This window comes from Desarmillaria tabescens (assembly GCF_030435595.1).
Source record: "Desarmillaria tabescens strain CCBAS 213 chromosome Unknown EV420scaffold_12, whole genome shotgun sequence".
Lineage (NCBI taxonomy): Eukaryota > Fungi > Basidiomycota > Agaricomycetes > Agaricales > Physalacriaceae > Desarmillaria > Desarmillaria tabescens.
Genome location: NW_026848311.1, coordinates 1,046,369 through 1,072,398, shown reverse-complemented (window position 1 = coordinate 1,072,398; position 26,030 = coordinate 1,046,369). Strand labels below are relative to the sequence as shown.

Below are 26,030 nucleotides of genomic sequence, written 5' to 3'. Positions count from 1 at the left end.
ACCATAGATTATCTTGGCTGTGAAATGAATGTCCAAAGGATGACAAGGGTACACGGACACGCCATGCTATCGAAGTTAGTCACTGTCTGACTCTGACACCGAACTTGCACCGAACTCACTGAGAAAGGTTATTACTAAGCAATTCCCAGTAATCCTGACTTACTCACCGGATTCATTATCCTTCGACGTGCTTCTACCAAGTTCTACAAGCAGTGAAGCACTGGTTTAAGCATCGGTATCCAGCTGCGCTGGTATATCCGGCTATCGGAAGATCGTCGATCTTAGCTTCAGAGCCCACGGAGCAACCACGGAAAAGAATATTGTCGTTATGGTGCAACAATTCCATGTAGCACAGCTTATAGGTGCACTGGTGTCATATCGTCATGATCGACATGATTGGCATGTGCCGGAATCCACCTCAGTGTGGGGAAAAACCAGAACTAGTTGACGTATGTGGCGTAAGCGTAGTATTTCCATAGGGACAATCAAAAGTGGGATTGTGTGCAGAGAGCTGTGCAGAGTATAACAACGATGATGGACGGCAGAATTATGGGAAACCTCGCAAACCACCTATACGGCGGTGGTTATCAAGCAGAAGCGACCATCATTAGCATTATGATCGTCATCGTAATCACATATAGAGCCCCATTTTGACTGTCCTTAGTGCTACTGAATGCCGGCTATAGTTGCCCCAGCAGATATTAAGTGTACAGATTCCAGTCAATGCTATGGCGCGGAGAGGCTGAGTTCAGCCACCTTTGACACGACTTCTTAGTTCCAGCGAGCGTGCAAGATTCATCCGTTGACCACCACTGATTAGTAGCGTACTGCTGCGCAAACGCAGCGGCTGACCTAGGGACATCGACTATCGTTGTTCATCGCCATATCACCGGGGGAAATCGGAGTGATTTACGGTGCATTCCGTGCAGAACTCTGAGGGCAAATTCGGTACTGCTGTGAGGTGGGCAACAACCGAACAGTATGGTTGGCAAAGTGAGGATACAGATGGTCCAGTGGATCGAGAGACCCCGGGAAGCTCCCGCCAAGGTTCGTCCAGCAAAAACCCTGATTTTGGCATCAATGCATCAAGGGCGGCATAAAATGAGCTGACTCGGACAATCCGGCCCGTCCGTGCCGGAAAGAACCGCGGGCAAATTTCGTTGTTGTCCCTCAGCTCACCTCGCGACGATAAATTCTAGGCGTCTTCTACCCTCTTCCTCCAGATCCAAATAAGTTTTGCCCGAGTTGTCGCCCCCCAGAGGTCCTAAAAAATGCTAACCGCGGACAACGATGCTACCTACGGACAAAGATTTCACTTTTCGGGCCTAAAGTATGCTAATTTCCGGACAAAATTTGGAGGGAGCTTCCACGGGCCTGATCGAGAGATGCGTTTGAAAACACCAAACGCTAGTGGTACATGGAAAGCTCGCATCCCTGAAGACGGCTTGTGTTGTCGTCCGTACACTTCTCCGAGTGGTCGTGAGAGAATTTAACTCATGCAAACGCTAGCCCACTGCGTATATCGATGGAACGCATGGTCTTATAGCCTATTGATGAGGCCACATCATCACTGTCGCGACGAGAAAAGATGCAAGCATCTAATATATTCCAAGTCCCTTGTCAAATCAACAGACAAGGTTCCCAGATATCATTTAAACATAGCAGCGAACCTACAATATTCTAACCCTTAAATTCAACTACTAAATCATCTCCCCTGCACCCAACAATCAGAAGTTTTCTATTAAAAAATCACCATGTCAACATTGCACCCCCACTGCAACGACAATAGATAGCACTCACCCTTGCCATAGAAAAAGCGGGTACTCTGGGGATCCGAGTACTTGTTCGCCATAGTGTGAAGCTGCTTCGAGAGAGGCGACGGTCCACAGAAGAACTAGAATGGAAGATTGTTAAGAAAACACCAAATAATTCCAAGGTCATCAGAATACATACCACACCAACGTCGGTTTGAGGATGTTTCTGAACAATGGAACTGAACACTCGATCCCAATTCGGACGACCAAAGTGCGTGGGCGCACGAAGGGATGTAATCGCGTCCTTCTCAGCACCAACATCTTGGACGATGATATTGTTCATATCATCCTCCTTGATCTTAGCGGTGAGGTAGATGTTGATCTCAATTCGATTCTGGGTGTCCTGTTCCTCGATCGCGTGAAGAAGGGAGTGGAACCATTCTGCGGTGCCGTAGTCACGGATAACCCATGTAAAGTATACCTTTGACAATCGCGTGGGTTTTGAGTGCCCAAAATTGTTCATCCTATACCAGATGGACTTAAGAATCCTGATTGGTGATTAGTTAAGAAGGACACGAGGGTATAGAAGAAAACGTACGACGCGAAAGGAGTAACACCGATACCAGCACCGACGAGTAGGATAGTTTCGTAGTTAAGGAAATCTTCCGAGGCGCTACCAAAAGGTCCATCAACCATGACACGAGGGAGGGTGCGATTGATGGGCGGATTGACGTTGGTACCGATGACAACTCCTCCAGCAGGTGCACCCTTCTCCTTGGTTTCAAAGTCACATCCAACAGCCTGGGCCAAAGCCTTCGTAAAGTCACCAACTACGCGAATATGAATGGAGATATAATCCTCCTCAGGCGCGCTGGTGAGAGTGAAAGGGTGCCATTGGAAGTACGATACCTCGGGGCACGACAAGAATATATATTGTCCGGCCCTGGTGGTAGTCTTCTCCTTCTTGATCTGGAGTTCCACTACATTCGAGGGGTGCTGGATAACTTTTGAGATGTATGTGACGTGACGTGAACGAATTTCACGAAGAATGCGCTCCCAGATCCAGATGACACCGCCGACAAGCCAGTAACGCTATAGTGAGAGTCAGAGAGATATACAGGGGTTGATAGAAGTGCTTCGCATACCCAAAATACGCCAATATTATTGTAGGAACAGTACGGGGGCCTATCAGGTTTGATCATGCAGAACATGCCGTGCAATTGCCAGTTGACGAAGAAGACAATGAACAGGTGATGAGTGTACCAGAACCGCTCGAAGTTAGCACGGCGACGCTTCTCCATGGCATACCACACCATGATCGCCAGTACAATGGTCATGATCCAACCGGTAATAAGAGGACCAATGACAAAGTTCGCAAGAATCCATTGCTTGACCCTTTCACCCGTAGAAACATTGGGAATGGCATTGACCAACTCGGTGAGGTTGACGATATGTGCAAGAATATGGACGGTAGTCCAAATGACTATCGACCAGGCAGTGGCTTTGTGTAATAAGATGTTCTTATCGAACGGAATAATATCGTTCAGAGGTGTGCGACGAAGGAGTGAGACAAAGTTGCGGCAGACGGGCAAAAGAATGAAGATCACGTCAACGTGAAGGATCAGAGCAGCAGTACGAGCGATGGCTGAGGGCAAGTGTCAGTGATCAGTCTCGAGGCACCTGCACTCGACACTCACGAAAGGTTATACCAAACGTAGCACGAGCGTTGACCGAATTATCCCTGAGCTGATAATTGAAGAATCCAAAAACCCCAACGAGGAGATGAAGGAAGATAAACACGCCGAAGAAGAGCTGTCTGCCGCCGTCATTGATCATCCAAACATCCCACTTTTGTTTCCAGCCCTTCGGCTCGAAAGCCAGTTTGGGGATAGAGGTATTTGTTAGGGACCTCTGAAGACCCTGAAGCCTCCTGCGCTCAGTCTTATTGCGCTGAAGGTGAGAAGGCTCGTGCCCGTTGCTATAAGGGTTGGGCAAATCCGGGTGCTGGTCCAGCGTGGAGGGGCGGTCGGAGAAATCAAGGCCAGACGAGCGATAGGCCATCGTAAAAGGTTGAAACTGCTACTTCCTGCGCAGATAAGAAAAAAAGAAAGGCGAAAAGGACCGGCCTGCTTGTTGTTGAAGGAGGAATGGGAAGAAAAGAGGGAGTGGCAGAGGAGTTCTGGGTGGGCCGCTTGATCAAACGTTACCATAGCAGTTTTGGTACAAAGAGCTCCTATATGCCAAATTGGTAAAATTCACGTGCTCAGCCGAAATTTTAGCCGATTGCCGCATTACCAATCACAAATTTTTACCCAGAAATACCAAAGAGAGGTGGTATGTCCGATATTCGGCCCCCAACTTTAGAGCTCAAATCAGGACATCAACGCTCACCCTTCCATCGCTTAGACGATCAGAATCAAAGGTAACATGTTTGGCAGCCACGCATGATGCACACCAGAACGCCATATATCATTGTTCTGGCCAACATTCACATCTATAACAAGGGGGGAAAACAACCTCTCGCACCTGAAACCGTAAATGAAACGAGCCGGAAGTCAACTCCAGTGCTCGCTGATTCTTCAGCAAGCTGTCAGGCGCCTGCCAATGCTCAGCTCGTTCGCGCTGTAGCACCAGAACCCAACAAACTTGGTACCATAGGTTGCGGTGTATCGCTTTCAGCTTGACTGCACGTGAAAACCCTCTGAAGGTATATTGCTAAAGGCTGTCTATGGGTATTTATTGATACTTTTTTAGTGATCTACACTGTACAGTCACATTCGTTTCGTCGTCTCACCCACAATCTAGCATTGTCAGAAGTGTCTGAGGTATTCCAGATCGCATAACAGAAACTATCTCGCTATGTCTTCAACAAACGGGCGGGAGTGGCTATGATGCCGCGCCCTTCCTCATCCACTCTGAATGGCAGTAGTACCACTACCTCCGAATCCGTATCGTGACGCTGCGGAACCTAGTTCTGTTTTTGGCATTGAACCTATAATTATTGCCTTTGCTCCGAACAAGGCTTTGATACGGACAAAGTCATCCGGGCACGCGTCCTAGAGTATCTAATTCTTAACGCCCCTTCCGACACTGGATAGTCAGCAGTTGCTTCTGCGATCCTATTTGTTCCTTAAGGCGCATAGGCGCTTACCGGCGCTTACGATACGCTTGCGGAGCTTGCTGGTTTTTCGATGGACGGTTTTATCCGGAATTGTAAGCAACCTTTAGTCACTTCATGAGGTGAGTGTCTGCAACTGAGTAATCCCTTCTAGTCAAATCCGGAAAGGATAATACGCCTTCTTCTCACCATCCGTCACGACCATCCTTTGATGGTAGGCAGGATGTGCTCAATAACTTAATGCGATGGCCTCTTTGCTGCGGAACGGCTAAACATAAAGTCCGCTTCTCTATCTTGATTAAATATCTGTTCTCTGTGACCACCATGCATAGGGTCTCAATATAGACGCATTCTTACGGGCATCAGTGATGCCGGCAGCTTCAAAAAAGTTCCAGCGTTGCTCAGCGCGCAATTACGGACAGAATTCATACTGTGCTGACGAAATTCACATTGTACATATTCCAGGAGAGCATGAACGAAAATCTTGGGGACCCTAACAAGGTTTTGACCCTTTGCTTGCCTTTCATAAGATAGGTACCGAGATATTCCCCAGCATAAGTGGCCATGTCTGCATGGACAGCTCTGAACCAGTTTCCAGGCGCTGATGCGATGCAAGACTTGAGCGGGGTGAATATCTATAACCTTAACAATGTTGTGGCAATGTCCAATACCGGGCGCACGACATTCGACGGTTTAACGATTTGGTTTGGGGCGACGGTAAGTCCTTATCGTGTCTATTGTCTGGGAAATATATAAAGACTCTGCCCGAAGGACCGACCTTCGAACAACGTTGCTTGCTGAACCATAGCTGGATATCATTACTCCTGAGGGTTAATCTGGTGCTGCTCGGTTTACTTCTCAAGTTCCTCGGTTGGTGAACGAATCGAGCTCCATCTCGGTCTTCTTACTGGTAACTCGTGACACTACGATACCGTCCTTGCCGACGCCATATCATACTCTTGATCTGACAACATACACTGGGTCTATATCTCTTTTAACCGGTTGCCGACATGCAGCACCCGTATCTTGCCCATAGTCCCTGCAATTCTTAGATTATGTGTCCCAATCGACCTGTAAAAAGGCGACAGACCCTTGCCTCTTCCTGTGCTTTTTGAATGTAGTCGTTCTGCAATGCTGCGTCTGTTGCTTTTCCTCCTGTTTCTTCTGCAGCACCTTCGAGACATTTGTCGGTCATTTTGCGAGTCATGGATTCTTCTTGTCCTGATGAACGGACGACTATGGTGTACGCCGAGAGGATGAGTGACGCTGTGCGGATTGACTAGTTCATCCCACTCACCAATATGCGACTTTGAGGCTGGCTGTGTTGAGAGGGGTGACTCTGAGGTCATCTTATCGAACACGCACAGATAAATGGTGGGATCTGTATACGAGAGGCCGTCTAGTTCGCCGACCTTCATTAAATAAGTACTCTTGAATGCTTCGCGAACATTCAACCTAGAATTTTATCGATCTGGTCACTGGAGCATCTCAGTGTTATTCATCTCAACAGAATCACTATATCGACCTTTTTCTAGATCTTTTCGGCGTGCATATCTGTTGTTGTAATAGATGAGCAATGTACACCTTCTGTGGCTTCGGACGCTTTTCGTATTTACATCAGGAAGTGATATAAATCTGTTTCTTCTTTGACTTTAAGAAGCGTTCCCATTGTGCAGAAAGCGCAGTATCTCTACTACATCGCTGCTGACATTCAAGGACAGCAACTCCTTGGCATCCCCGTTTCATGTGCGGTGCTCGACAACTTCTGCGTAATGACTGGTTAAAGTTGTACCATCGGCGGCGCTAGTTAATGCATTAACGATGACGAACAATCCAACAACATCAATATCAGTCAAGGTTCTAATCACTTAGGCCGATTCACACGCTGGTAATACAATGATAGGCCGAACATAGTCGAGATGATTGTCACTGCCAACTGTTAAAAATATCTTCGCTAGTATACGGATACGCTGGGAACGCATGCGCGTGTTCTTGACTTAAGCATGAATCTTTGGAACGTTTGTCTGTCAAGGTTACGAGGGGGTAGTTCTTTCAGACGCCGTGGGATTCCTTTGACCCGTCCAGGATACTTGAATTTCCATGCCAATTTCATGGGAGGCCTTTTTCGTTACTCCCATCACCGCAATGAACATTGTCGTGACAACAATTTGCGACGTCACCATTAGTATCCATCTCTTCGAATTCGTGACTCTCATCGGCCATATCTCGTCTTCAAGTTGGTCAGACAATGCTTTTTGCCTATCGAGTAAAATATTACGGTCAGTAGATGCTGGTGGACTGGTAGCCAATTGAGAAATGAAGCTGCTCCCCAAAAACAAGTCCAGACGACGCACAGGATCAGACCTACCATGCTGTCGTGGAACATTGTAACTTAAATTGGATGTGGTTGGTGCGCTCCCGGCATAGCTCGAGCATCAGACGACAAGACTGGCCATATGAAATATGAAACAAAAGAGTGTACTGCAGCTTGCCTGAATGACATGAACGCGCTTTCTCTCGTCTCGTGTAGGCCGATCATGAGACAGGGTGGTCGGTCCGAATTCCAACCCTTCGTCCTTAAGTCTTCAGTCCTAAAATCTTGCTACCACTTCGGAATCCAGGGACCCTTCAAGTACTTAATGTGGCGGCAAAAGTACCAACGCAATTGCGTCTAACTTGAACGACTTTACAGGCCCTTCTTGAAAACTTCTCATAGATATGGTATGAGTTGTTATTTCGATAGCCACGCAGAAAATCGCGTGAATACGGTTTTTCTTCTTAAGTATAGAAAAAATTGCTGGCTTCCACTTTCTGGTTCATCTTCACCAATTGACTTGTCGTGAAGGGCACACTTGGTGCAGAAGCATGTAAGGCACGGGTCACACTACATAAAAGGAAATCGCCTCTTATCTACTTACCACCATCTCTTGGACCGCACGACGATGACGATGACGACCAAACCTGAAACTGATGTCTCTATAGTAGTGGCAAACGAAGTGAGGTAAAATGCTTGTTTAAAGTTATGTCTTTCTCTTACTCATACCCGAGCCAAAGAGAATGGCATTTTCGTGGGTCCAAATAATAAACGTTAATAAACACTCAAAAATACGGTCGGCCTTCCACAGACATTTATTTTCGACAGAAGAATGCCAGTGAGCATCATGCTGCGCTGGAGCTGCGTGATGCCGTCTTGAGACTTTGCCGTGATGGAGCTTTCGTGGCCGTGCCACTGTTCCGTGTCAATACAGAGCCTATTGGACCCCATCCGGTGGGTAAGTCGCCATTTCGTGTTTTATTTCTTGGGGCATATTTAGTTCATGCTTCTTGTCTAAGGTTCCTACGAAATTTGGGTCCCCGGGGAGAGCTTCTCTTCTGTATTCTCGTTCATTGCGCTGAATCACGGACAGTTAAGGTGTCTTTTGATAGCTGATTTACGTGATCGTCATGCTCAAGGCCGCTAATAGTGTTCTTGTGCACCCCTTGACTTTAGATGAGGTTTGGATTCTGTCCTTGATATTTTGTATAATCAAATTCTGATTGATCCTAATAGCGAGAGTTCGTCATCCGTGCGTAATAGCATGACAGCCATGACTCATATTTCTTAGGGATCACGAACACCGCAATGCTTGGATTGGCCCGCCATTCCCGTTGGATTTGTCTGCTCTTCCTGAAAAAGCGAGTTCAGTACCCTTGCAATATCCGAGCCTCAGTTCGTTGATCCGTTCTCTCTATTTGATCCGTCCTGAATCAGCCCTTTGTCAGGAATGGGATACTCTTCAAATGTCCCTCCTCTTACAATGGAACAACGAAAGAAAATTGGAGCCAATGTCACGCATCTTCTGAGCAAGGAGAAGCTAGCGGCTAGACCACCTATCTGGTAGTATTATTGATCTGTACAGGTGTGTATCCAAGCAAACCGAACTTCGGAAATAAAGAGATCTTGCGGAGAAAATGCGACTGCAGATAAAGCCGCGACGGCAACGTCGTTCACGCCACAGTATGTCAAGGCAGTCACCGTTGTCAATACGCCAACGCGTGCAGAAATTTGAAGCCGATCCACTACGCGTCTTGCTCATGACTCGGTCCGAGCAAGTCAAGGTTGAAGTCTAGAGCAGAACGAGAGGCTATATAAGAAGTCCTGAGAGGCTTCTTCCAATACCTCGAACACCATAGTATAAGAATGGATGCAAACTCTGCCGTGATCCTAACAGCCAAGCTCAAAGTCTGTATGCCTTCTTTTGCATGGTGTGGTCTATCTGACATAACCTGGACCGGCCAATGCTACCTCTGTCGTCAAGCAAAGGGTAGGCGCACGGTTCAGCGAGAAAAGTGTTTATCTTACTCACCACCCTCAGGACCCAATGACGCATGGGTGCATCCTTGTGATTGTAATGTCGTAGCACACCAACGTTGTTTGCTCGTCATGATCGACCGGCTTCCCATGAAACCACCTGCGTGTCCTAAGTGCAAGTTCGTGTATGAGACCACGGAGAGCATGATACTTCCTTTGCAGCTGCTTCGGTCGGGGCAAGAAACATTGAATACTGCCATACATGTAGTCGCCGTAGTGGCCTTTGGCAAGGTGTCGTGGTTGGCATGGAGCTGTAAGTCTAATCGTCCTATATCTTCTTCTTATATTAACAACCTTCATACAGACGTTATGAAAAAAGGTCGTATCTACATCTTCAAGCGTTTATTCGGAAAGACGTACGTGCCTTAGTAGCCAACTGAACTAGCCTCCTAAGACCCTCTTCCTAGTCTTTTCAATCTCTTGTTGACTGACAACATGTCTAATTGGTCGGTAGCGCGCCGCCTCGCAATCCCTCTGATCTACATACTTTCCCGAGAGCCCTCTCGATACCGTCACTTCCTATTCATGGCCTTGTTCACATGGCCCTCACAGCCACCACTTGCCGTACGCGAGCGGCTTATGACAAATGCTCTTCAATCCTCCAGCGGCCCAGGTCTCTTCCCCTTTCCCTCCAACTCTCCTCCGTCTTCCATGATTACTTGGCCTCCCACTCGTGCACAATTTGGGTGCCTCATTTACGCGACTAGCTTCGTATATGATTGTTTCCGCAGTCGCGTCCTTGGCCTTCCAACGCGCCCCGACCTTTTGTGTTCTATCTTCAGTGGCGCGCGGCACTTTTGGCACTGGATTCGCCATCTCAGAGATAGAGAAGGTTGGGGGGCATACATTCAACTGGACTGGGAGGTGGATTTCACCACTTTGGAGATGCTGCTTTTGCCTGTCATATCCCAAGGAATGGGACGCCTTTTGTATACTTTTGCGGGCCATGTCCCTTTCTTTCGTTTCTGTCTGGGTATCAAGGCCGCAGTCGCAGTCGTTGGTGTATCCTTACCTCTGGAGTATCTGACTGGCGAGATGCGGTATCTAGTCTTGAATGATGCCCGTTATTGGACCAAATTTACTACCTGGGCATGGACCGAGATGGACGCTGTATGGTACGTCACACGGTTTCGCGCTCCTCGCGCGTCTAATAAGGTTTTATAGGATTCGCAATACAGTCGGACTGGGTCTTTATGTCGTCGTGAGTTCCGAATTATCTGATGCATCGCTGATACTTAAGCCACTCTAGATGAAGGATACGCTTGGGTTTTTTTACCGACGAATTATAGACAAGGAAACCGAAACTAGCCGTATCGTGGACAGGCCCTTTGAAGGTTTAGATCTCCGTCAGTGGGACCTCGTGTCCTCCCAGCCTGACCCAAATCCCGAAGAGCCCTGATTGTGAGCTAGTTCGCTTAATCCATTTATGCTACTGCCATACTTATTACAGCGCTGCTCAGCTAATCCGATACCGGTTTACCATATATCTCATACTGTCGTTGACACACCTACGTTGAAATCAGATCGCGCTGTGCTGACCTTTTCATATAGTTTTCCCTATGTTCACCTCACTCAATAATGCATAGCTTTCTTTGAACTCTTGTTAGAATCGATTTAGTCGACATAATATAGCAAGCACCCAGACGTTCAAGTTTTTAAACTTTCTGCGGATCCGACCTTGATTCAGTGAGTTCTGATAGTACAAGGTCGCAGAACATTTCGATGACGATGTCTCGTGTTGACATGGTTTTCCTTCTTTAACATCGGAACCGATCTGACAAATTCCTTCCTAGACCGATTGCAACGTTAACCGGGCCCTGTACTTGCTCACATCCCAACTGAGTGGCCGACATACCTGACTAAGCCCAGCAGATTTCTGACATCGGGGCGTTGACTAGTAGTACCTTTCATGAAGAGAATCATGGGCGAACAGTCTCCAAATACTGTTGGCTCGTATGTTCTGGTACGCGATCACACGACCTTTTGGCTGATGTACCGTCACTGCGTAGACCTGTTGACGGGAGGCTTCAGGTGTATTTGGAATCGCTTCTGTCCCGGTTGTATTTATCGTTTGACAAGGAATAACGAGCGGATAGGTGAATAAGTAATCTCTGTTCTGATGATGATATTTCTGACATTGATAGTAGCATGGAGTTGGCTAGTCCATTGGTGAGTTGCTACGATACTTTGAAGTTTGTAGTGATGCTCATTGAGACTGCGATAATTTTAGGGTATAAGTCAGACAGTTGGACCATCGTCCGTTTGCGGTACTGTATAACAATTCCTAGAATCTATGGAACTCCGCGTCAGTTATTCTTACTGTGCTTTATGATTGATTAACATACCTCTACAATTTAGAGCTGGAAATTTGTTCTATTTTGTGATTATCCGGTGAGATCGATGATTATATCAAGTAGCACATAACGTACACGAGGTATTGTGGCTTATATATAGGACTTCAACTGTTTTTTGGGCCTCGACGCTACCGTCTCCTGAACAATCGGCACAATAGGCTTCTTATACGTATCGGTCGTGACGGATTTCGCATGATGACACGCACTGACCAGCTGGCTCACGAATGACCGGTTTCCGCCCACAACCGTCAGCTTCTTAACCCCGGGCAAAGCGAAGGACGGATCTTCAACCAGGGCAGTATCTTCGTTAAGCCGCGCTCTGCAGAACGGAAGGCTATAGGTGAATACGACATTCAGCTCTGCTACTTGTTCGGGTAGCCAGAGATACGTGAAGTCGGGGTCACTACACCACCAATTGTGGTAGTTCACCAACACCCGTTGAGCGTTGGGAAAGTGTTCTGATAACAGTGGCATGATGTAGCAGATATTATTCCACGCGGGGTGAGGTAACGAGTTGCCACGGTAGGGATCAACTTCGAGAAGAAAGGAGATGGACCGGCAAAATTCTGACGGTGAGAATGGTGAATCAGTAGACCGAAAGGCTAGGGTTAGCCGTGGCAAGATGAAGCGGAGGATGTGGTTAAGGTGAGAGGGGGTGAGGATGTGGATGTCGGTGCAGAATACTCGAGTGAACTCCCAAGCGAACGATTTGCTGACGAGGAGGGGCGATGTCGCCATTTGGAGTCGCTGAAGGGGGTTAAGGGGTAATGCCCATGCCTCTGCAATGATTTGGCCAAGTATTTCGACTGGGAGTGTCGTTTGATGTGATAACGACATGGATAACGGAGCAGGATACTGTAGGGGGCCATGCCTTTATAACGGATGTGCCACTCCTTTTCGATCGTCGATCAGGGCCTGATTCACCTCATCTAAGCCAAAACATTTAATCCCCGACCATAGCCTGCGCAAGTCGGCGACTTGCAAAGGATAAGTTCCAGAGACACCGTAGGAAACCATTGGAGTAGACCGGCACCGCAATAGGTCCTAGGTAGTACTAGGCGCATCGGACCGGATCCTTAAATTCTATTTTGCACTGGAATGTATCAGTCGAGGGTGACGTAGATACTAGACAGCATGACGGCGACTTCCATATTGGCTGCACTCGAAATGAAGTATCAAGCTGCCGCCCAAGATTGCGAGGTCATCAAGTAACTTCCAGGCTGAACGGCGCTAGGGGATGGTAGAGTCGGGGACCGATGCTCGACTGTGGCTGTGTGCCATCAAACAAGTGCACATAACCGTCTTTATTTTTTCTCTCACCATCATCATGGAGAACGGCAACAGCCACCCAACTCTACGTGTCCTCCGCACCAGATTGCAAACGATCCATGATTCGATTTCCCATTTTCAGCCGCCAACCAGGAGGCCTCCAATACTAGACTCATCGTTGGATCTCAACGATGCTCCCGATGACGCACAATGGCTGCAACAAGATCACATCCCAGGCCTCAGAAGGCTCAAGGACACCATTAAAATCGATTTAGATGTGTTGGATAAGGTAAGGGATCATTTGTGTCCAGGGATCGTGTTGTTCCTCACCTTACCATGTTACTTCAGTAGTTCCTTGAGGATCCCAAGTCCGCCAATTTACCGCCCTTGTCGACGAATGCGCCTTACCTCATAGCGGTTTGGAACGAAGTACTTTGTGCACCTCCCAGAGTAGTGGCGGTTTTCAAGTCGTTTTCCTCGACACTGCCGCCTTCCACGCCAGTACCGCGGGAGTCTAGGAAGGCAGGTGGTCAAAAGCCTTCTGGAACTAAAGTTGACGTTGTAGCGGACCACGGACGTTGTTGGATTCGGGTAAACACGTCAGTTTTCCATCCCTTGCATCCCAATCAATCGATGTTAAAAGTGTCCTAGAATCAAGAACTCTCGAATCCTAGCTGAATTTCGGGAAATAGACTCGTACTTGACTGACTCGTCCGATGAAGAAGACGTATCTGACGAAGAAGAGATTACGAATGGGATCCATCGGTCGTCTCGGACGCTTGCCCAAACTGAATTCGACAACTCTGTATTACGAATGGGTCGCGCACTAGTGGAAGCTGCCAAAGCTAACACATACGAAGTAGCCTCTGTCGATGGAACCAAGCGAATTACTCCCCGAGTAACTTTGCGGCTGACCCGTCTTGACCCGTCCGAGACGAGCGAGGACGGCGACCCCATCGACCCCCGGATAGCCCAGACAATACAATGCCTTCAAGACATGGGAATAGATGTTGCCTTGAGAGAGAGACAGGATGATGAGGTTCCCATAGTTATTAAACCGCCTCCACCCGCCCCCGTACCTCTGACTCTGAAACCGACGCGACGCATTAATCTTGATCTCTCCGTCCTCATCGCTCTTGTGTCGGATCTTACACACGCGAGCCTTCCTCAGTCTGTAGACGAAGCCAATACACGTTTCATTCCTCCGCCGCGGGTCAGGGAATGGAAAAAGAAAAAGGACGTCTCGGCTATCGAAGACGGGTTAGATGAACTGTCCATGTCATCCTCCAGTGACCTCGCCAAACATTCCCGGGCTTTAACCAATCAAGTGTTGCAGGAGATGGTCAAAGGCATGATCCAAGAGTTTAGCGATCGACTGTCGGAAGAGTATGTGGAGTTTTGGACAACGGATGAGGCAAAGGAGCGTTGCCTGCGTATAGTATCCAAAATTGGGGGTCCGAACGAGAAACGGCGCGCGCAGGCACTGTTTCTCGATCCTGCTACGACGGATGCGGAAGACCTGTATTGGCAGTCTTCTCGTTATGCCAAGGCGTTCATTCCCATACTCCCTGTACGCCTATACCCAGAGGACGGAGCACCGCTCATGCCAACGACGCCTGTCCCATCCTTCTTCCAAGCCCTCCAAAATACTTGCCTAGACATCCTCTCTCTCGAGAACACCTCCGCCCGGACTAGTTCAAGGGCCGTAATCACTAAAGCCAACCCGCGACTGACGGCGCATACGGTGCAAAGTATGCTCTGGGGTGCACGGTTGGGATGGACGACGTTAACCGCTAACAGGACCAGCGTGAGGGCTATTCTGAAGGAGATGGAGGTGCGGAGGAAGGCAGCCGCTGCCGCTGATAGTAGCGCTGTCGAGGAAGAGTCGGTGGAGAGTCCTGATGCAGCCATTTGGATTGTGGATCCGCGGAGCTTGGCGGAGGGTATGAGGTCCGATAGTTAGTGGGAAGGTGTTAGAATAATTCAATAGAAGCAGCAGAAACCTGTGCACAATGACGGCAGAAGATTTGGCCCAGGTTACACCCAATAAGAAAAGCGATGTTGGCCTCTGCGGTAGGAAGGTGTGTCAAGCACAATGAAATGGATAACCTCCACTGTAAGTCCCACTGAATTTTCCGGGCATCATACATATTAATGAAATGCCTTGCGTCAGAGAAGCAATTATCCTCTACTTGAAGGTCTGGACATTTGGCTGGCCTCTGCAATGAGCATCAACAGAGACCTACAAAGCTGACTTTTCAGGTGGTTGCCGAATCCAAAGATCAGAGTGGGTACTATTCGAACAATCCTACGCGTCTCGGCACGCTTTCGAAAAAACGGAGGACACTCTTTGGGAAGTGACCGTGAGATAGACACCTTTGTAGTATGCTAGGCTGACAGAGTGATCAGCGAAGGGAAAAATCCTTGTATAGTCATGATGGCGGGGTTCGTTACGAGCACGCTTTCCGAATGAGAAGGTGGAAGAAGGAAAGAAAGGAGGGACCAGAAGTGCGACTCTGACTACTACTAATGATGGCGGCGCGAACTAGATTTAACTTGGTAACTTTCTGGGCATTTCCTTTCTTATCAGATTAATCCCTGGACCCCTCTTCTAAGTAAAAAAAGGCGCATACAAGATCATTTGAGAAATAAGTCCCGATAGATTTTTCTACTAGTAAATAATGTACAACCGTGAATGGGCCTCCTGCGGTACGCAGATGAAACGTGGTAAGTATATCGTGGATATGGGAACGTTAGATTGAGATAGTTATGGAATCCGTGAACAGGGGATAAGATGAGCATTTGAGAACCGGCTCCCGAATATATACAAACCTACGCTTGAACTGTAGTGTCGGTGTTTTCCAATATATGTTGGGGAGCCATCCTCGGTGTCCCTGGTTCCTCCTCAGCTTCGTCGTAGTCATCATCCGAAGATGTATTCCCCATAGATTCCAAAGCTGTAGCAAATGTCCCGATGGAACTTGCACGCGAAGCGGATCGTAGGGATGCGGCAATAGGAGGACGCGAGCCGATGCTGATAGTTGACAGTTTTGACTTCATCGAGGCAGGAGCAACAAATGAGCTGGGACCGGACGAGTTCGAGGGGTGTGCTGGTGAGACAGGCACGGGTTCCACAGGTTTAGAACTGTCTGGGGCAGGTAGGGATGGGCTTAAAGGTTCTTCAAGATGTGCAGGAGAAGGATCTGGTGCAGTTGACGAGGTTGTTGTTGTTGGGGTTTCCTCAGCAGGCGCGTGTGAACTGGGAGAAGGTTCTTGTGCAGTTGAAGGTCTTGAGCTCGAGGGATCTGAGAACGGAGAGGTAGACGTCGGCGTATCTGACGGTGCTTCCTCATTTGAGGTCTCTACGTTGTTTGAGAGCGGAGAGGGAACAGCTGGAGAGTTACTGCTCTCTCCAGTATCTGCTCTTGGTCGTGAACTAGATGGTACAAAGTCGAACTCCGGCGGTGGAACGTCATCTTCTGGAGTAGGTGATGAGAGAGCCAGCCTGGAAGTGCTCGCCCATCTCACTGCCTCTTCGCCGTACGGAACACCAAACCGGGCCACCGACTCTCTCGAAGAGATGAGTTTCAGCTGCTCTGGTGTAGGACCAGACTTGGGGTAGGTAAACTCCGTGCGAACAAGCGTGTGCGAAAGTGGGGAAGAGATAGAGTTGAGTGAGATCATGGAAGGTGACGTCAGATGTTGCGAATTGAGTGTCGTGGTGGATTTTTTCCTGGCCAGAGGATTGTGCATGGATAGAAGAGAGCCTGTGCTTGATTGCGACGGACGGTGACCTCTATAGGACATGGACGTTGACGGGCGGCTGTACGGGCCTGAACCATTCGATCCTGTGCGAGAATGACTGACTACACCCCCTGCTGAGCGAGCATTTCCCGACCCTAAGGCACCAAGTATAGAGCGGAACGTGCGCCTTGGGGGCGGTGTCGCGGGGGCCTCCGGCGACGGTGGTGTCACCTCAACAGACGAAGACGGTCTAGGCAAGGAAGAGTGATCATCCTGGCTTAGGTCCACTACCGCAACCTCGAAATACGCCGGTGCTGCGCCGCGTGGGTCAGGTTCCTGATCCCGTGAAGTTGAACGCATCAAGGAAGATTCGGAATCCAGGCTCCGTCTGATTGGCATGCCTTCGCCTGGAGGCTGAAGATCAGGCGTGGAAGGAGAATCTTCTTGGAGAAGAGGCATGTCGTTTGGTGAATCCGGCATGGGAGAATATCCATCAGACTGATTCCTTGAATGCATTGACGTCTCTCCGTCCTCGTCTACCGGAGGCATTTCAACGGTGGCCGTGACAGGTAATGGAACGTCTTCCATATCGGCAGGACCGCTACAAAAAGATTAACAAAGTCTTTGTATGATCGTGTATGAACTCACCGGAAAATGACCAGCTCCTGATCCCCAGGCTCCTTGTTATATGCAGGCAAAGATGTCGTCGATATCTGGGATGGTGTTCTACGTGGCCGTCTAGCTCGTCTAGTCCGAGTCGCGGACGGAGGATTAGAGGTAGCACTTTCGGTAGTACCAGCAAGCTGCTCTGCGGTCAACTCGCGTACACCTCCATTAGCTGCCGGTAGGGCGGTCGTCGACGAGCCTGAACCTGACGTGAGGCTTGTAAGGCCTGTAATACCACTGAGTCGTCCTCTGATAGATTTCCGGAACCAGCAAAGGCATATGCCTGCAGTGAGCAGGACGACCACGACCACGATGGGCACCTTCACAAGGTCAGAAAAGAATTCCAAGTGGATATACAGAGCAACGCACCCAAATCTCGATAGAGCTGCCTGCATTACTGTCGTCTCCTTCCCTTCTCCTCGCTATCGCCTGCCCATTGCCGTCGCTAAGTGGGAGACCCCCGACCACGGATACTAGACAAGATATCACAGTGAAGAATATCATTTTGAACGATATCGAGATTACTGAGTGAAGAGAAAATCGTGAATGGTCATGATAAGAAACCATAAAGCCTTGGTGAAAAGAAAATGGCGGTAGCAGGCAGAGCCTGTCAGGGTCCAGGGGCTACACGCCTTATTTGGCTTGTCGGCCTATTCTGCCAAGAAGTACGAAAAATTCGGTTCGGCTGGAACAAGCCCTGCAGTGGTGAGAAATCAAAGGCAAGGAGTTCGAGTTCCCAGGAATAATACGGGCGCAGATGGATGCAACGGTGACGCTTATTATACCCGGCCACCAGCGGAAGTTACATATACCAGCGCCGGCGCGGTCATTTCAAATGTGTCAGCGATAACTTGACGCGATATCATGCTTGTAAGTCTAATGGTCCATGTAGCAGTCTTTCATTATCCTCTAATAAATGTCCAGGAGCTGCACACCAATCCAAAGAGAAAATGAATATTTGGAAGCTAGAGCATATTGGTCCGACACGGATCTGAATCCGACGTGTAGTGGCTCAATTGGAGCAGTAGTGTCTCACGATGCAGTGTACATCGTCATTCCCAAAACACCACAAGGGCGGATGTGCATATCGATTTCCAATTTCGAGGAACCTTGGAAGAACACGATTCCATGTGTACCTGCTGCGACGATCTATGAAAGTACAGCTAATAGATCCTGTCAAGCAATAGCTGGTCGTCGGTGTTATTTTATCTGATGTAGCCATGTGCAGGTCCGAGCACATTCCATTTCGGAGTAGAGCTTACGCTGCGCCGCTCGATTTGGCTCCGAAAGATCCAAACGGCATTGAACCATTTGCAAGAAAGGTTAGGAAGTACCGGATAATGCCAACACTCAGAGTTGATATCTGGAAAGTAGAGTATACCTGAACATACCAGATAATGAGACCACCAAAGCTGCACATCAGACCTACAGTCTTGAATACTCCTGATGATGAACCGGTTGGTGATCATGAATTTGTAACCTTCATTATTCTTCTTAATATCAGTACAATGATTTCGAAATTTCTCCTCGATGAATATAATAGCGATCTTCGACATTCTAAATGAAATGGTGATGATGATGATGCGAAGGAGGAGGTGGTGGGAAGAGCTCTTTGTTCCTGTAAATCGTATCAATTAATTAGCGACGCCGCACTTCGAGCGTAGGAAGCCCACACATACGCGAAGATCCACAGATTCTGGGGGTTGTTGTACGTGTCGAAGGTGTATGGGAAGCGGACTGGTAAAAATTAGTGCATCGGGAACATCCATAGTATTTCGGACTAGACGTACATCTCGGAAGTTCGGATACATAAGCTAGAAGAACAACGCGTAAAGAGGGGACGTAAGCATCCAAGGGAGAACTCACCAATAGGTGTATTCTCATCAAAGAAACTCCATGCTAGATAAAGATCTGTATCAGCCTTCAGTAGATCAGATCCGTGCGCCAATCGCACCTGTTCGCCAGTTCACACTGATGACGGGCGTATGAAAATTAAAAAGAGATCTTTTCTTTCAGAAAAAGTGCAACTCACCGGAAGTTACCAGAGACCAACCTAGAGCGATCGCATGACAGTGAGAACAAGGTTGAAACCCAGAAAAGGTCGACTCACAGATCCGGGGGAGCTAATGGGTCCTAGGGCAACATCAGTAAGCACTCATTCCAGCTAAGCAGTATAAAAAAGACATACGTTCTCCAAGTCAGCGGTCTTAATCTCCGAATCCAAATCAGCCCATTCCAGCACCTGGTTACCGGCCATTCCTAATACGCATTCGTGTTCAATTGACGTACACACACGGAAAGTTTTCCCCGCACCTTTGAACTCCACATTCTCTCCCGGTTTCCCACCAAACACAGCGTTCTTGGTGTGGAAGTGTTCGTTCATGAGCGTACTAAACATCGCGCACGTAGAGGCGCAATTTCCGTTACCAACTATTCACGGCTTAGAGCGCTTGCGAGCCAAAGATAACTTAGGCTTACCGATGGCGATGTTGCTATAATGGTGTCGGTTAGCGCATCTGTGATGGACAGCCAAGGAAATTAAACCCACTCAAGATCAAAGGGAGGATTCTCCGGAATGGGCTGGGTGAATGACAATCCACAAGTATCCTGGAAGATTTTTTGGTTAGTGAAAAGACCAAAACATAGCAAAACGAATGGCTCTTACGTGGAAACGCTGAGAGGTAGGGTCAGAAACATTATTGACGACAAAATTCACCACGGGATCCAGATAGTTGAACGTGGCTGGCATTTGAGTGTCGTTCAGAAATGCCCCTGTAGCGTTGAACGACCATTAGAGCATATCCGGCGATGACATAGTAACCATACAATTATCAGCAGTGTAAAAGGTTATAGTGTCGTCATTTCCCAGCGCAATATCCGAAGCAAGAACCTTCTGTGCGAGTATATTACCGCGAGTGGTGGATACAAAGCCGCTATTCAAGCAGAACCCACGTCAGCAACCGTACCAGAGGAAACAACCCGAGATACGTACGGATAACCAAAGCTAGAACCAGCAAGATATTGGAAGAGGAATTGCCCCAAGCAGACAAACCCGCCACCATTGTTGGTCAGGTCCAGGAGTAAGCGGGTAACGCCGGCCTCCTGGAATGCGCTGATGGATTGAACGACATCGGACATGAATGCATCAAAGTCGCCGCCGAACGAACCGACGAACATCTGTTTTGAGAGATTGAATAAAATTAAAAGGAGCTGTGATGTGGCACGCACGACCCCAGTATGATTTCCGGGTAGGATATATGACTTGATTACCCCAGTGCTTCCGCTGACAGGAGGAAGGGTGGGCATAAACTGTTGCGGCAAACCAACAGCGCTAGAATTCGAAAGGTCGATGATCTCACCCTTGGCGAGACGGCGCTTTGCGGGCAAACTTGTAAAGGAGGCCACACCCTTATTATCACGACCATTGGTGTTCTCGTTCGCCGCACAGTTATTGGCCCAGCTACAAAGTAATTAAATCAGCTTTCCGCATCACAATGTAGATCGACTTACAAAGACTGTGCATCAGTAAAAGGAACCCCCAAAAAGTTTGCCAAAAACGGTACAGTCACTGTCTCCGCACTAGTGGAACCGACAGGAACCAATTTGAACTTGACTTCTGTTTGGACTACACCGATGGGACCTGCTAGATCACCGAGGCGCTGGGAAAAGTCGGTGCCGGAAATCCTGTAACTTGTGAAAACCGAGTTTACGCGGACGCCGTGATCAAGGAAGTTTCCCGAGACCGTCGATGCAATGGTATCGACATAATCATAAGGATCTTTATCTTCGATCGCGAGGACCTTAGCACCTGCTAATCGTGTCCAGTTGAAATGAATAGAATCGAAGAACGAGGTGAACTCTTCGCCTAGCAGGGATAGGAACTCGACAGCGTCGGGGGCGATGTACACGCCCTGTTGACCGTTCACGGAAGCCGTGATTACCGGTGCCGATAGGACATTTTGGTACGTGTTGTAACAATCTGGGAACCAGCCTGAGGCGACGTTCGTGTGAGCAACTCTGTCTGATGATGGAAAACAGCCAGCTTACGGGTGTGGCCATCATTCATTCGAGTCGTGAACATGTAAAGGTCCCAGCTAAAATCGTAATCGGTCTGAAAGAGGCGGTGAAAAAGAATCCACTAAGCTTTATATATGCTTACCTCGTAAGCTGTCGCATTCATTCGGGCAAGAGCTTCTCTGATATTAACCGTGGACTCCTGAAAGGGCGGAGGGGATTTCAAGTAATACTCCTCAAAGGTGTAGAAGTCAAGTACGCGAGCGGCATTGTTTAAGACATTGACTCGCAAGGTCTCGTTAAAGGGGAAAGACCTTAGGCAGGCTAAGGCGGCGGCAGGTGGGACGAACGTCTTTCCTGCGATGTCAGCGCAAAGGTCGGCCTTTGCGAAACGAGTATATGCCAGAAGAAAGCCGATGATGCTGAGGGAGAACATGTTTCCCAATGAGAATGTCTTACTAGAGGAAAGGAACAGAGAGAGGCGAGCCTCGCGCGCTCTTTATCTGAATGCCGCGGCTCGTGTGAGAGGTCCAGTTAGGCCGGCGTGGTCGATTTCGACATTACTACTGAAAGAATCGCCCTGTGTATATTTGCAATGGATAGCCATGTGGTGGTGTGCAAAACCTGGATGTAGTTCGAGCTTCTGCTTCGTACCTCCGTGCCGCTGGCGTAGAAGCGTTTCAAAGATGTAATGCTAGACAAACGCATCCCGTGAATATGACTTTCCAGTGCCACAGCTATGAATGCAGCTAACATTTAGTAAGTGAGTTTGACAAACGACATGAATAACGTAGAGATGCGTGAGAAAATGACGGCTGACAAGTGTCGCGATCAGAATCCTATTTTCGTTTCTCGACAAAAATGAATCGGCGTCTGTTCACTTGAGATAGAAATAATTAGATTCGTGGAATGGTACCTAAATGAAAACGTCAGACGTCCTGTTGGGTTCAGGAGAAAGATCGCGTACTTCCTCATTCAATTATAGGCTAGCAGTCGAGGAGCAATCGGCAAGTCTACATAAACGTACGCACTTCGAGAAACCGAGGTGACCGACAGCAAATGCGTTTGGTTCACTGTATGTAGGAGGCATGGTATCGCTCCCGTGGTCGGAGTGTATGAGTAGAAGAGCAGAATGAGAAACCTGAACAAAGAGAGCCTCCGAATTTCGAAGTAGAACTATGACTCCAGCGCAACATAGTTATGCATGGGGCTCAAGTACCTCAAACGAAACAGAACCCGTCTCATAGCCGTGTGACCGAACCGCCTCGAACAGTTGACCTCCGTGGGACTGCTAGTAGACGGTACTTAAGGAAACAAGGACGGTGACAGTATCGACCCAGGCATTTCAATGTTTACGGGAGAAGCAAGCTTTCTAGCCTCGTGCTACCAAGGATTGCTTGAATCTTTGAAGGAAAAGATAGGCCAAGTCCTTGGAACGGTCGTAGGCGGAATAGCCGACCGGAAATTGAGGCAAACATAGGCCGGTTGCCGCCTCTCGGCCCTATGGAAAACATCGCAGTTTCTATTTACTTGACACTGAGCAGGTGCTGAGTTCCTAGATAGCTTTCTTGAGCCCTGTTGGTGCCCTTGGCGGCGAGAGAAAGGACGCGACGATGTTGTTGACCATCATGGTGAAGGACAAAGTGTGGCCACATGGTTGCATCAGGTCCAGGACCGCAGATCTTGCCACACACCACCATCACCCGAGTCAAATGTTGCCCTTGCTGCATTTATTGCCACCTTTCATCAGCCCATTCTGTCGTAAGGATGCTGAATTAGTACCTTTGGTCAGCTGCGAGCATCTATGAGGTGCGTCACGGTTTCACATAGAAAAAAACACATCGTTTCATCTTGACATTCAGTGCTGCTTGAAAAATGTCGGCAGACGATGAGAAAACGAGCGTAGCAGGAATTTTTGACCTACTCGGGGCGGCCCCGAGCGCAGTGTACTCAGATCTCTGCATGAAACGTTCACAACCATCCTGGACATCCTGGGCGATGATGAAGCTCTCGGGATTACCGCAGCGGGACCACTATCGAAAATATTCGCGCGCCGGCAAGCTGAGTATGTGTTTGACTATATCCATATTCTGTGTGAATGAATGGCGAGGACAGCTCAACCGCGTTTCAATTGCATAGAACCTTCCGACATTCCCATGCAGATCTGGCAAACTCGGAGCTGTGATAGAAAAAACTGATGGTGAAGACAAAGGGCTCGCGATATCACGGTTGTCGTAGATCTTTTCCTGCTCAATGATGGCTATGCTAGCCCGTATCCCTGTTCCATCGGCCTTTAACACTCAGCCGCCTAACACAAATCCTCGGAGCGGCTCGTCAAACTTCGCATACATAGGCGACTGTTTACCCCAATAGCGCCCGGCAGGTTCCAGTGTCGGCTGTTTGAGCACATGTACAGGATCGGCGGTGTTGTTGGGATCATGGTAATCAATGTTAGCAATATGTTAAAAGATCCAAGTTAACATATCTTTTTTCTGAGGTGTAGAGTTCTCTCTATGACTTTCTCCAAACTTTGATGGTCTAATGAAATCGTCGACGACTCGTACATTGAACTTTGAAGCGTACCTTCATACATCACATATCACTATGCCTCCCAAACATGGAAGCGGATGATATCTCGGAAGGTTATGCGTGTAGTGCAACTTCCATGGATCACGGAATCTAGGGACAAGTTGTGCATGTAGGTCCATTGTTGCATTGTTGGCATCTGTGTCTGAGGTGTAAATTTTGTCAAATAGTTTCCTGAATCCTCATCCAAAGGGTCGCACAATTCTCGTACTTGGTGTCGGACTTCGACGCGGAGACATTCCCTATTTCCGTTGTCCATACTGTATACGAACACTAATTTCATTCTTCAGCATCATTGCGTTCTTTGAGAGCTGCATATCGTACGATCACAACCTTCAGCCTCATGTTGATTGGGATTGATTGCAATTCACTCCACACCGTGACCTACTTCATTGCGTACTCGTTTCTCCTTGGAGACAATCATTATCAACGCCCGTAACAGCGACAGAGAGATGGAAGAGTTTCAACTTTTCCAGTCCGGGTCCTCGCGTTATGATCGCTTCGGGTTCCGACGTCTTGAATTTTACGCTTGCGATATCTGCAATTCGACATGCCAAGGCCCAAGGACCAAGGAGCCGGGCACTGCCCCACGGCCGCAAGCAAGAGTTGCAAGATCGGCTAGGACTAGTCTGTCAACGGCCTTAGAGCAATGCTGTAAGTCCTAGATTCTTGTTCGACCTCGTTTTTGTACTTCCCTGCGTATATATTTAGGTGACGCGGGCGGCATGACCGAATGGAGATGGATGCCTCGTGTTTGTTTTCCCCGGAAGTACCTCGATGATATTTTATGACATGGGTCACTGCTCGCGCCTTCAAGCCAGCCTGTCCAACGGAGAATGAACAAATTGAAGTCGCCTAGGCAGCAGCAAGTGTAGCTTCAAGCTATGAGGGACCTCCGAGGTTGTGATATTTGGGCTTGTCTCGAATTGGAGTGCGCAGGGTTTGGAAACTTTAGCAACGATCGGAATCTAGAGAAAGGATCTCGCGTAAGAGGTCTTCAACATGTCGTGACCATTTCACACTGAATACCCTTATAAGTCACTATAGTCTTCACGGCATTTCGTTTCCTCCCTTCCTTGTCTTTCGGGCCACGCCCTGCGGTTCTCCTCCATTGTTGTTGCTCATGGTCGGCAACGCGTCTGGATCTCCATGTACAGTAGCGAAGCCTTGTGCGAGGCTATCTATTGCTATCGGCGTGGCAGGCAAGGTAAATCTCGCCCTCTCTTTTCTCACCGGCGTCTAATAATGAATCGTGTTGTCGGCGCTCTAGGACCGCATAGGTGGCTCAACCCTCTCACCTATTCCCGAGAGATGCGATGACGAGGATGCTTGCTGCGCGCGCCTCACGCGTACGAAATCGATACGACCACTACCACCCACACCAAAGCCCGCTCCCCAGATCCGACGTCTCCCACCCCGGCCTCTACCTCCCTGTCCTCCTGTACCCTCCATAACTGTCATCCCTCCTACCCCCTCGTCGCCTAGCTCTATTTTCGCGCCCGAAACACATAACGAAACATCCGAAACTCCACTTCTTCTAACATCCGCATCCCCTATACATCGACCGCCTGCGCTGGTCGTGCTAACCTCTCCTGACGCACTGAAGCCGTCCAACCGAGATTCCCAATGCATAACACCCCTCACACCCTCCATACCTCAAGCTCCGACACCCACCACAGCACGGCGGAAACGTTTGTCAAAACTCCGGCGCCATCTAGGCGAAACGATACCAGATGAGCTTATTCTCGGAAATAAGCTCCTTCCTCCGATGTCGAAGCAGTCTGAGCTTGATATCGAAATTGTCAGCGTATCCCACTCTGAGTTGTGTTTTGCACGATCGATGAAATCGCCGGGTTCGATGGATTCGAATAGTGTGAGTACGAGTGAGGAGAGTGAAGAGTTGGACACTCTGGAGGATGATGAGGATGAGGGCATTGGTATCGTGTCAGCTGAAGACTTAGACGAGCATGAGTGGTTCCAAGGGACTGTTTTCAAAGCTGTACAGCCGCGACGGTATAGCCAGCGGTGGTATTTAGAGAAGGGCGGGAAGCGGTGGGAGGATACCGACTATACGGATATTCTCAGTCGCTTACGATCCCTATAGCCTTCGTTGCATTTTTTTCTGTTCTCTGATTAGCACGTTGTATTTTCTGGGCATTATTCATCCACTGTAT

General features: G+C 48.6%; 8 protein-coding genes across 8 annotated transcripts; 4 read left to right on the top strand and 4 right to left on the bottom strand.

The window, feature by feature from the left end:
* Nucleotides 1–1,572: 1,572 nt before the first annotated feature.
* Nucleotides 1,573–3,974, bottom strand: EV420DRAFT_1533957 (NADPH oxidase). The gene is made up of 7 exons (XM_060472780.1): nucleotides 3,452–3,974; nucleotides 2,900–3,399; nucleotides 2,353–2,846; nucleotides 1,954–2,302; nucleotides 1,801–1,894; nucleotides 1,675–1,738; nucleotides 1,573–1,616 (listed from the first exon to the last, which is right to left on the bottom strand). The coding sequence occupies exons 1-6, from the start codon at nucleotides 3,813–3,815 to the stop codon at nucleotides 1,728–1,730; spliced, it is 1,812 nt and encodes a 603-aa protein (XP_060332778.1). The 5' UTR covers nucleotides 3,816–3,974; the 3' UTR covers nucleotides 1,573–1,616; nucleotides 1,675–1,727.
* A 3,781-nt stretch (nucleotides 3,975–7,755) lies between these two features.
* Nucleotides 7,756–8,886, top strand: EV420DRAFT_1533950 (DOPA-like domain-containing protein). Its single transcript, XM_060472779.1, has 8 exons — nucleotides 7,756–7,873; nucleotides 7,927–7,940; nucleotides 7,998–8,144; nucleotides 8,206–8,284; nucleotides 8,337–8,367; nucleotides 8,423–8,427; nucleotides 8,478–8,581; nucleotides 8,635–8,886. The coding sequence occupies exons 1-8, from the start codon at nucleotides 7,815–7,817 to the stop codon at nucleotides 8,751–8,753; spliced, it is 558 nt and encodes a 185-aa protein (XP_060332777.1). The 5' UTR covers nucleotides 7,756–7,814; the 3' UTR covers nucleotides 8,754–8,886.
* A 3-nt stretch (nucleotides 8,887–8,889) lies between these two features.
* On the top strand, nucleotides 8,890–10,907 carry EV420DRAFT_229265 (uncharacterized protein). Its single transcript, XM_060481309.1, has 7 exons — nucleotides 8,890–9,176; nucleotides 9,228–9,476; nucleotides 9,528–9,579; nucleotides 9,631–10,338; nucleotides 10,388–10,424; nucleotides 10,473–10,624; nucleotides 10,684–10,907. The coding sequence occupies exons 1-6, from the start codon at nucleotides 9,053–9,055 to the stop codon at nucleotides 10,620–10,622; spliced, it is 1,320 nt and encodes a 439-aa protein (XP_060332776.1). The 5' UTR covers nucleotides 8,890–9,052; the 3' UTR covers nucleotides 10,623–10,624; nucleotides 10,684–10,907.
* Nucleotides 10,908–11,519: 612 nt separating this feature from the next.
* EV420DRAFT_229399 (uncharacterized protein) lies at nucleotides 11,520–12,614 on the bottom strand. The gene has a single exon (XM_060481310.1). It carries the CDS (start codon nucleotides 12,412–12,414, stop codon nucleotides 11,668–11,670), a length of 747 nt encoding a protein of 248 aa, XP_060332775.1. The 5' UTR covers nucleotides 12,415–12,614; the 3' UTR covers nucleotides 11,520–11,667.
* A 290-nt stretch (nucleotides 12,615–12,904) lies between these two features.
* On the top strand, nucleotides 12,905–15,100 carry EV420DRAFT_1478480 (uncharacterized protein; the record flags this gene model as incomplete). Its single annotated transcript, XM_060469499.1, has 5 exons — nucleotides 12,905–13,135; nucleotides 13,198–13,445; nucleotides 13,498–14,804; nucleotides 14,869–14,927; nucleotides 15,020–15,100. The coding sequence occupies 5 exons, from the start codon at nucleotides 12,905–12,907 to the stop codon at nucleotides 15,098–15,100; spliced, it is 1,926 nt and encodes a 641-aa protein (XP_060332774.1).
* A 578-nt stretch (nucleotides 15,101–15,678) lies between these two features.
* EV420DRAFT_1641268 (uncharacterized protein) lies at nucleotides 15,679–17,760 on the bottom strand (the record flags this gene model as incomplete). The annotated part of the gene is made up of 3 exons (XM_060477214.1): nucleotides 15,679–17,191; nucleotides 17,239–17,576; nucleotides 17,626–17,760. The coding sequence occupies 3 exons, from the start codon at nucleotides 17,758–17,760 to the stop codon at nucleotides 15,679–15,681; spliced, it is 1,986 nt and encodes a 661-aa protein (XP_060332773.1).
* Nucleotides 17,761–18,813: 1,053 nt separating this feature from the next.
* EV420DRAFT_1641267 (uncharacterized protein) lies at nucleotides 18,814–21,706 on the bottom strand (the record flags this gene model as incomplete). Its single annotated transcript, XM_060477213.1, has 18 exons — nucleotides 18,814–18,874; nucleotides 18,936–18,993; nucleotides 19,047–19,070; nucleotides 19,123–19,155; nucleotides 19,211–19,227; nucleotides 19,289–19,309; nucleotides 19,367–19,389; nucleotides 19,445–19,515; nucleotides 19,570–19,686; nucleotides 19,735–19,748; nucleotides 19,805–19,863; nucleotides 19,922–20,028; nucleotides 20,083–20,189; nucleotides 20,249–20,433; nucleotides 20,485–20,716; nucleotides 20,767–21,247; nucleotides 21,304–21,367; nucleotides 21,416–21,706. The coding sequence occupies 18 exons, from the start codon at nucleotides 21,704–21,706 to the stop codon at nucleotides 18,814–18,816; spliced, it is 1,965 nt and encodes a 654-aa protein (XP_060332772.1).
* A 3,273-nt stretch (nucleotides 21,707–24,979) lies between these two features.
* Nucleotides 24,980–25,960, top strand: EV420DRAFT_1641266 (uncharacterized protein; the record flags this gene model as incomplete). The annotated part of the gene is made up of 2 exons (XM_060477212.1): nucleotides 24,980–25,063; nucleotides 25,127–25,960. 2 exons carry the CDS (start codon nucleotides 24,980–24,982, stop codon nucleotides 25,958–25,960), a joined length of 918 nt encoding a protein of 305 aa, XP_060332771.1.
* Between the last annotated feature and the right edge of the window lie 70 nt (nucleotides 25,961–26,030).